The 9,852-nt window shown below is 39.5% G+C and overlaps 2 protein-coding genes across 2 annotated transcripts; both read left to right on the top strand.

Moving 5' to 3' along the window:
- The first annotated feature begins 686 nt into the window (after positions 1 to 686).
- On the top strand, positions 687 to 2,078 carry gsx1 (GS homeobox 1). Its single transcript, XM_016244482.1, has 2 exons — positions 687 to 1,480; positions 1,601 to 2,078. Exons 1-2 carry the CDS (start codon positions 1,102 to 1,104, stop codon positions 1,951 to 1,953), a joined length of 732 nt encoding a protein of 243 aa, XP_016099968.1. The 5' UTR covers positions 687 to 1,101; the 3' UTR covers positions 1,954 to 2,078.
- An 870-nt stretch (positions 2,079 to 2,948) lies between these two features.
- On the top strand, positions 2,949 to 3,759 carry LOC107560317 (GS homeobox 1-like). The gene is made up of 2 exons (XM_016244461.1): positions 2,949 to 2,952; positions 3,141 to 3,759. The coding sequence occupies exons 1-2, from the start codon at positions 2,949 to 2,951 to the stop codon at positions 3,491 to 3,493; spliced, it is 357 nt and encodes a 118-aa protein (XP_016099947.1). The 3' UTR covers positions 3,494 to 3,759.
- The last annotated feature ends 6,093 nt before the right edge of the window (positions 3,760 to 9,852 follow it).

Below are 9,852 nucleotides of genomic sequence, written 5' to 3'. Positions count from 1 at the left end.
CCGGTTTTTTTTTTTTTTTTTTTTTTTTTTTTTTTTTTAGCTAGTGGAAATTATACATTTCCCTCAGAATGGATATACACCCTTAGAACTCATATTTAAAAGAAATCTTATTGTAACAATATGGTTAAATACTAATTGTAAAATAATAATAATAATAATATTATTAATAATAATCATAAATAATATACTTTCTGTTGTGCGCATCCAAAACAGAGATTTGCATGTAGGCTATTGTAATTTGATTTAGGATATAACTGTAATGATGCAATAAGTATTGTAATGTAATGTTGTCCTGCATATAGGTATAGGTAAAACAATGAAAACGGACATAGACTTAAAGGGGGAAAAATAAAATAAACCCTAAATGTAAAAAAGTTGGTTCGAGAAGGTAGAGCAAAGAGTCCCTGCAAAAACAAAACGTTTATCAGATATTGACAGCTGTGTTCTTTCTTAACTAAATATTATGTCCGTATCTTAAACAGGCTACTATAATGCAATCCTATTTCTGAAACCCTCTCTCAGAAACAAGTCGTTTAATGGTTATAATAGTTAATGATGGTCTGAGCTGCAGGTGGAACTGGGCAGATGAGCCTTGTGACATACGTTATATGCACCGAATGTCTAATGAGTTCACGCAGAACAAATGACGAAGCTCTTTGAATGAAATTAATTAAAAGAGCAATAGTGTCCATGTGATCGCGTGAGAAAGAAAATAAAGTTTAAAACGACACTAAAGAGTAATAGTATAAAAGGAGTGGAAATTTTAAAAGGGAGAAGGGGCAGTGCCGCCTCTTGCAGTGTGGGTGGGGCTGACAAGAATAGACTACATTATGCAGTTCATTTAGTTAACAAGTGAAATAATAGGGAAGCGTGCAGAGTGAACGCCGAGAGAAAAGGCACAAAACCCTATTGAGAGCTCTCAGCCGCTAGTAGCGTAACCGTCACATGGGCGCACTGGCTCTCCAACTATTTAAGCAGGAACCGTTTCTCTTCAGCACCATTCCGCCATCCAGCCTTGGGTACACATCCTGGTACGAGACTGACAAAGAGAAACTTTTACGAACTCTCAGACATTAGGTGAAGAAACACAGGGCAGCCAAGATGCCAAGATCGTTTCTTGTGGATTCCTTGATTTTGAGGGAGAACAGCGAAAAAGGAACCGAGAACAGCCCGCCGTTATTTCCTTACGCCGTGCATCCGTCTCATCCTCTCCACGGTCTCTCCGCCGGCTCATGCCACTCTCGAAAAGCGGGGTTGCTGTGCTTTTGCCCGCTGTGCGTCACGTCTCAGCTTCACCCGTCGCCTCCAGCTCTCCCACTCATCAAGGCTTCCTTTCCTGCCTTCGGCTCCCAATACTGTCACACGGCGCTATCCAGACAGCACTCCACGTCTAGCGGCGTAAACCTCAACGTCGGCTCGGGGTTATACCAAGCCACATACCCAGTTCCAGATCCACGACAGTTCCACTGCATATCCATAGGTAAGTAGGTTGTGACTGACGCCAGTCGCCATAAAAAGTCTACTTTCGTAACTTCATTTCTGTTTAAATGTCACCCGTATCAACAAATGTAATTGAACTCTTTTTTTGTCTCTTCTACAGAAAATAACAGCAGTCATCTTCAGAGCAGCAAGCGCATGCGCACTGCGTTCACCAGCACGCAACTCCTGGAGCTGGAAAGGGAGTTCACCTCCAACATGTACCTTTCGAGACTCCGGCGCATAGAGATCGCGACTTACCTCAATCTGTCCGAGAAGCAAGTCAAGATCTGGTTCCAGAACCGCCGCGTCAAGCACAAAAAAGAAGGCAAAAGCGGCTCCCACAGGACGGGCTCGCACAACTGCAAGTGCTCGTCGTCCCTGTCCTCCGCCCGGTGCTCCGAGGAAGAAGATGACCTCCCCATGTCACCTCCGACATCAGAAAAAGAGGACGCAGATCTGTCCGTAAGCCCATGAACTCTAGCGCATTGCTCATGACCACCACCTCAAAAGACTCTGTACGCCACACCTGTGGAATCTTGAATGCAGCCAAAAAGCGACGGTCTCTGCGTGCGCCGTCACCTGTAAATAGCGAGAAAGAAAAAAAAACTTTATATATGTTCGGGGTCTGCGTATCCCTTTAATGTTGTATATTTGTATACATGTTCTATGTTTGTAGTTTTTTCTGAAAACAACTTAAGCCCATAGTTCCGCATCCAAATACATTTCCTGTCACCAAACGTTTTTTTTAAATCTGTGTTATCAACGGTCCAAAATTAATTTGTACTTTTTAAAAAGATTATTCAGTTGTTTTGTTTGTATGGATGGTACAGGGTAGCTTTAAGCACATTTTGGGGACGGAATAAAAAAATATGGGAGGTATCCGATGTAATGCCACAATTTGTTATTGTACTTTTATTGTAATGAGAATATTTATTTATTTAAAAAAACCTTAATGCTGAAAATAAAGAATATTTCTTAGTGACAAAATGTCTAATTTCAGTTGGTTTTAACCATAACACATGTCATACTGATTTTTTTTTAGCAGCAAAAGCCACAAATTACGTTCTCTTTTTACCTCTAATAAGACTTCTAAGAGTCTTCCAATGTTATAAGGCTTCATTTAAGGTTTAATTGCCTGTGCATGCAGCACAATTGTTATAGTTCTGAAGCATTTTGTAATATTCCGCTTAAAACTTTCTCTAACATGTTATTGAAAGAGCGCACTGCTAAAATAGAGGATGAACATTCTGGAAACGATGCAAAAGATGCACAAGTTCTGCGCATCAGCATATGCTCAATCATGACTGCAAGAATAAGAAACGCTTTATAAATACGATGGGATCACGTTGCTATAATAATTGGGGTGAAAGCACCCATAAAACGTGTCCAATAAGAGGTTTAATATTCTGCATTTCATATTAATGTGTATTATATATATATAAGACGTATCTCTGCACAAAGTTTTCCCCATGGGTAAACCTTAAGGCGTAATTTAATAAAGCTCACAAAGATGACCAGCGCGTGTTAAGCGCGCGCCATAGGTAAGTAGGTTGTGACTGACGCCAGTCGCCATAAAAAGTCTACTTTCGTAACTTCATTTCTGTTTAAATGTCACCCGTATCAACAAATGTAATTGAACTCTTTTTTTGTCTCTTCTACAGAAAATAACAGCAGTCATCTTCAGAGCAGCAAGCGCATGCGCACTGCGTTCACCAGTACGCAGCTCCTGGAGTTGGAAAGGGAGTTCACATCCAACATGTACCTGTCCAGACTTCGGCGCATAGAGATCGCGACTTACCTCAATCTGTCCGAGAAGCAAGTCAAGATCTGGTTCCAGAACCGCCGCGTCAAGCACAAAAAAGAAGGCAAAAGCGGCTCCCACAGGACGGGCTCGCACAACTGCAAGTGCTCGTCGTCCCTGTCCTCCGCCCGGTGCTCCGAGGAAGAAGATGACCTCCCCATGTCACCTCCGACATCAGAAAAAGAGGACGCAGATCTGTCCGTAAGCCCATGAACTCTAGCGCATTGCTCATGACCACCACCTCAAAAGACTCTGTACGCCACACCTGTGGAATCTTGAATGCAGCCAAAAAGCGACGGTCTCTGCGTGCGCCGTCACCTGTAAATAGCGAGAGAGAGAGAAAGAGAGAAAACACTTTATATATGATCGGGGTCTGCGTATCCCTTTAATGTTGTATATTTGTATACATGTTCTATGTTTGTAGTTTTTTCTGAAAACAACTTAAGCCCATAGTTCCGCATCCAAATACATTTCCTGTCACCAAACGTTTTTTTTAAATCTGTGTTATCAACGGTCCAAAATTAATTTGTACTTTTTAAAAAGATTATTCAGTTGTTTTGTTTGTATGGATGGTACAGGGTAGCTTTAAGCACATTTTGGGGACGGAATAAAAAAATATGGGCGGTATCCGATGTAATGCCACAATTTGTTATTGTACTTTTATTGTAATGAGAATATTTATTTATTTAAAAAAACCTTAATGCTGAAAATAAAGAATATTTCTTAGTGACAAAATGTCTAATTTCAGTTGGTTTTAACCATAACACATGTCATACTGATTTTTTTTTAGCAGCAAAAGCCACAAATTACGTTCTCTTTTTACCTCTAATAAGACTTCTAAGAGTCTTCCAATGTTATAAGGCTTAATTTAAGGTTTAATTGCCTGTGCATGCAGCACAATTGTTATAGTTCTGAAGCATTTTGTAATATTCCGCTTAAAACTTTCTCTAACATGTTATTGAAAGAGCGCACTGCTAAAATAGAGGATGAACATTCTGGAAACGATGCAAAAGATGCACAAGTTCTGCGCATCAGCATATGCTCAATCATGACTGCAAGAATAAGAAACGCTTTATAAATACGATGGGATCACGTTGCTATAATAATTGGGGTGAAAGCACCCATAAAACGTGTCCAATAAGAGGTTTAATATTCTGCATTTCATATTAATGTGTATTATATATATATAAGACGTATCTCTGCACAAAGTTTTCCCCATGGGTAAACCTTAAGGCGTAATTTAATAAAGCTCACAAAGATGACCAGCGCGTGTTAAGCGCGCGCCAACTCGTTTTAATAAACATTTATAAGGTCTTTAAAGGGATGAAACAAGAGTGTCTGTGACCGTCTGTAAAAGATCACTATAGGATGTCTGTTTAAGTAAAGATAACAACTGATAAAAGACTTTATACTTTATACAAAATCCTGACTTTTAAAACACTCTAGTTTGGGAACGCTGAGAGTGTATGCTTATCTAAATCACAGATTCTCCGTGCCTCTATATTTACAACTCAAGTGCATCGGTATAGATCTCCGTCAAGAAGTCCAAAGAAACGCGTATTCATCGGGTTCCCTGTGGCATTCCCTGGGGACGCAGCTGAAAGCGCCTGGTGTCCCCCAGGCGCGGGGCCTCTCCGTTAAACACTGAGCCATTTAGCGCACGGTTCTTAACAGTCTCGTGAGAGCGGGTTAATAAAACCCAAAGTAGTGTATTAATACACAGACAATAATGCGCAAATGAATAAAATATGCGAGTCAACGAGACAGATTAATCGATGTTTGTATTTAAATTTATTTAAAGGGGTCTAGACGGACACTTGGTGATGATGGAGATTATTGTGTTTGGATGTTGCGTTTGTGATCGGTGCTTTAAGCAAAAATAATTATTTTATTATGTGTATTTCAGAAAAACAAAAACGTGTGCGTCTATGACATGAATTGATCATTTACTAAATAATTAATTAGTTCATACAATATAACTTTTTTTGCTCAATGTTTCCTAAATGAACTGTCATTCCAGTCGACTTTAGAAACTGATTCATTTAATAATTTAGAAACATGCGTGTGCTCTGTGGGGGAAAAATACACGCTATTTTATTTACGCGAAAAGGGCATTCCAGCCATTCCACGCTTTTTATTTTTCATCTTCTTTTGCGCACGAGAACTGGAGCTCAGATTACATTTTTAGTTACGCACTACCACATTGTGAGATGCAGGTCTCGACGCGCCCTACTCCATTAACATGGCGCCTTAAATCTTCATTGAAATCATTGAAATAGATTTTAAATGTTGTTTCCTTTGCTGGGAATTTATCACCAGCCATCGGTGTCAACAAAGGACATGGTAAGATCAGCACATTTACTAAATTATTCCAGTCATTGTGTCCTCGGGATACTGCACTGCTCTTGGAAACGCTCGTTTAATTGTTCACTTAAACATTTTAACAAAACTCTAATATTTGCATTTGTGAAGATATAGGATTAGGCCATTTAGTTAATTACACCATACAGTCTCATTTTGCACCGTGCGTCCTCTGCAAAGCACCCTTTATCCATTCAATAGCCCGGGGGTACGCGCCCTGGGGGAGTTTTAAGCCTGGTGCTCAAAATTCTCAATTTATTTATTCTTAATTTTGCGCCGATCAATTCATTGAAGCAAAAAGGGCTACAGTGTCTTTTTACGGGAAGAAAAGCGAATTGTTGACGTGACCCTGACAGGGGCTGCTGAGAGGGCTTGCCTGACGCTCGAGGGCCGCTTGAGTCAACAGACCCCCATCTAGCAGACTCGCCCTTGTCTTTCTTCCAACTAATTTTTCATTTACGGCTTTTCTTAGACTTGTCTCTTATCTATCAGATTAAAAGAGCAGCTTGTAACAAATCAGTCTGCCTGATTTACAAGAGCATTAAAAGCGGACAAAAGAGGCAGGCCGTCAGTACCTGAGTCTGGTAGACGGTGAGGCGCTGCAGCTGATTCGATGAGTTGAAAATGCGCACGAAACAAAATACTTGAATCCTGAAAAAGAGCCTTTGTATGTTTCTTTAGAAATCAAGCAATTCTGCATGACAAAGGACAATTAATAAGCCGTCTTTTCACGACCAGCAGCTGGTTTCCCTGTCAAGGAAAGTTGGAAAAAATTCGGACTGAATGCGCGCAAAAGCCCTTTGCGCGCAGACAGCTACCCAAGGTGACCCATTTGGCACAGTTAAAATAAGCAGGCTGAGGCAAAAGCGAGGGAACTGTCAAAAACATTTAAGCTGGAATATCTTGAAATTGCAAATCCCTTTATGTGGAGGGACGCTGCCGATCTGGGTTAGACGTACAATGGAGGTGGTTAAGTTGGAGAGGCTTTGGAAACGGACACGTGGCCTCTCAATGAGAGCTTCTTGGGAATCGCGTGGCTCGCAGCGCGTCTACAAACTTTAAACGAGATTTAAACTTGATATTTTCCCAGATTCTAAAAGAACGATTTAGTTACAGATGGACTTAAAGATGATACGATAATAAAAATAAATAAATATACTATATTAACTTTAATAAATGTAAATGTACTTATTAATCCGCATGTGGCAGTGACCCGCTGTAGCTTCTCCCTTTATCAGTTTCTTCGGAAAAATAAAAACAAATATGTATATTGTTTGTACAAGTTCAGACTCAAAATCCCATAAAGTTCAGAATTCAAGCGAAACACTACATTTGAATGAAACATCAGTTATAGTTCCCATTCTTTATGTAAGTGTATAATATTTTAAATACGGTAATAATGGACCTTTTTTCCTACTCTGAAAATCTGTCAGTTTCTGGATACGTTTTGTGTAGATAAACAGATTTGGAAAGTTTTCATATTTTTTTTTTTACGGTAGCATTTCTCACAAAAGACTTGTCATATACTGTTTTTGGCAATAAACAGCATTTATTTTTCTCCACTGCTTGGTAACAGTGGAAAATCACCAATGCTGTTTCTTCTCCTTCTTCTTCAAACTTTTGAAGAAATCTGCTTTTGATATACTACATATGATATTCCTATACCATTGAAATAAAGTTTAAAATACAGCGGGCATAAATTATGATTATTTGTTCCTATCCAGTAAGGAAATTCAATAGCATCCAACTGACCTTGTAAGAGCAGCTTACCAGCACTTTATCTTTTACCCAAGTTTGCGCATACAGAAAAAGGAAAATAACCTCAGGAAACATCTAATAAAATATCCCTTACTCAATATGGTATCGCAATACACTTCTCACAAAGAGAGAAAAGTGTGACAGACTTAACACAGGCCTAAGCATTTGATACCTAAAATGAATTCAGTGTTTGTAAGTGAGCGTTTTACTCAGTATCACACAGTTTGATGTTGTTCATGCAGAATTTAATCAGTCCATACCACAGAGACAATGCGAGGGAGAGAGACTGCTATTCGAATCTGCACCTGCAATGTCAAGGGGTCGAGAAATAATGAACAGGGCTGACTTAGAACTGCGCTTTCAAGTGTTAACTCTTGTAAACTGATATAAAGAGACAAGACACACAATAATGCTTAAAAAAACACACTCGCGTATCCGCCTGTATGTTTTCAGCGGCGCTGTCCAAACTTTCACAGCCTTCTAAATTCTCTTTTTGATTGAATTTTGCACAGTTAAACAGTTCCAGCCACCTCCTACCCCCCGGTGCCATTGATGTCTTTCTGACCTGATAAAATGCGCTTGGCTGCCGTCAAATGGGCCAGCTTTGCCTGTTCACATTTAAATATGGGAATTAGTCATGAGCCCTGTCACAAGCAGCAGAAATTGCTAAATTGTTGGCCTCTTTTCAGCGACTAGAGCGCTGGGGTCTGCATTTATTAGATTGAATTTAGCGTCGAGGTGAGAGACCTCTGTGGCTGTCTTTTACCGGGATGTCATAACAAGGAATCGTTCTGGAAATGAGGGGGCGTGCGCAAAAGAGAAGAGGAGGGGGTCGTCGTCCCCAGTTGGAAGCGGCATGATCTCGGTTTGAAGCGGATTCTGTCATTTAGTTGAACAAATTAACTCACAAACACTTCTGAGGGTGGGCACAGTGTATTAGTGAGGCATGGAATCATAATTAATGTAGCTCATGTCACTTTCAAGAGCTTCTGATAGCCGACCGACAGTTGGATATCATCGACTAAATCACAGCAACCACATTTTTAATTACAAAATGTATATTCAAAATTGCAGAGCGCCACAAACGGTTGGCCACTTCAGAAGTCTCCATCTCTCTCTCTCGATTACGCCCCCTTCTCTAGGCCTGAAATTAACGTAGCAACTTTTAAAAACATACACTGATACGAGGTATTCTTCAGTGTAACCTTCAATGCCTTTCTGTCATTTTGTTGCATTTCTTTTTTTGATGTTGTGTCAAATAACTGTAGTAACGGTGGCGGAAAATATGATTAGCCTACCGTGGCAGGGGTCTTTCTCCTGTGGACTCATTGTCTGTCTACCATTCATAAAACGACTAAACATGTTTTAAACCAACTTAACATGGACGCAGAAATATACGTATTTCTGTATAGACAGAAATGTAAAGTTTAATCAGATAATGACTACAAATTATAAACTCCAACATCAACAGCTTAACGGCAAGTTAACTAACAAATGAGCATGTTACAGCCTAAACGTATCTGCCAACCACTTTATTTCTGATAGGGAAATGTTGGTGAAATCATTACCTGAACTTTCGTTAGTAGGCTGCTGTCATTCTCTCTGCCCAGTGCCCCTGTATCTCCTGGTACATCAGTCTTCAGGCGCAGTGCCAGCTCGAGCTTGAGAGAGGAACACTTGCTTTTGCAATGGAGCTGCAGCGCCATCTGATGGTATACACAAAAGTCTATCTAGCCAATCTAACCTTCTCTCTGTCAGGATTCATGTGGCTTAATTATAGGCATGGTAAAAAGTCTTTACATTGCCAAAGCATTGGTAACATAAATTACATACATGCACATTTACATAGATTTACAAAAAAAAAAAAGAAAAAAGAAAAAGAAAAAATTGGTTAAAATAACAATGAGAGGAAAACAGCAAAAAGTACACATGCAGTCAATCAATCGATTGATCGGTCGGTCGGTCTGTCTGTCTGTCTGTCTGTCTATCTGTCTGTCTGTCTATCTGTCTGTCTATATATCTGTCTATCCAATGCTCAAATCTAATTATCATTCTGTCAGGATTCATGGTAAAAAGTCTTTACATTGCCAAAGCATTGGTAACATTAAATTACATACATGCACATTTACACAGATTTATAAAAAAGAGAGAGAGAGGAAAACAGCAATCTATCTATCTATCTATCTATCTATCTATCTATCTATCTATCTATCTATCTATCTATCTATCTATCTATCTATCTATCTATCCATCCATTCAATTCAATTCAAGTTTACAGTGGGGCAAAAAAGTATTTAGTCAGCCACCAATTGTGCAAGTTCTCCCACTTAAAAATATCAGAGAGGCCTGTAATTTTCATCATAGGTATACCTCAACTATGAGAGACAAAATGAGAAAAAAAAATCCAGAAAATCACATTGTAGGATTTTTAAAGAATTAATTGGTAAATTCCT

The sequence above is a fragment of the Sinocyclocheilus grahami genome, unplaced genomic scaffold (genome assembly GCF_001515645.1).
Source record: "Sinocyclocheilus grahami isolate Dianchi unplaced genomic scaffold, SAMN03320097.WGS_v1.1 scaffold720.1, whole genome shotgun sequence".
In the NCBI taxonomy this organism is placed as follows: domain Eukaryota; kingdom Metazoa; phylum Chordata; class Actinopteri; order Cypriniformes; family Cyprinidae; genus Sinocyclocheilus; species Sinocyclocheilus grahami.
This window is presented reverse-complemented; position numbering and strand designations above follow the sequence as displayed.

Bases quoted from the DNA above. Each gene is read 5' to 3' on its own strand.
- gsx1 (XM_016244482.1), top strand. From the start codon at position 1,102: ATGCCAAGATCGTTTCTTGTGGATTCCTTGATTTTGAGGGAGAACAGC. The intron at 1,481-1,600 runs GTAAGTAGGTTG...TCTCTTCTACAG, and splicing joins GTTCCACTGCATATCCATAG to AAAATAACAGCAGTCATCTT.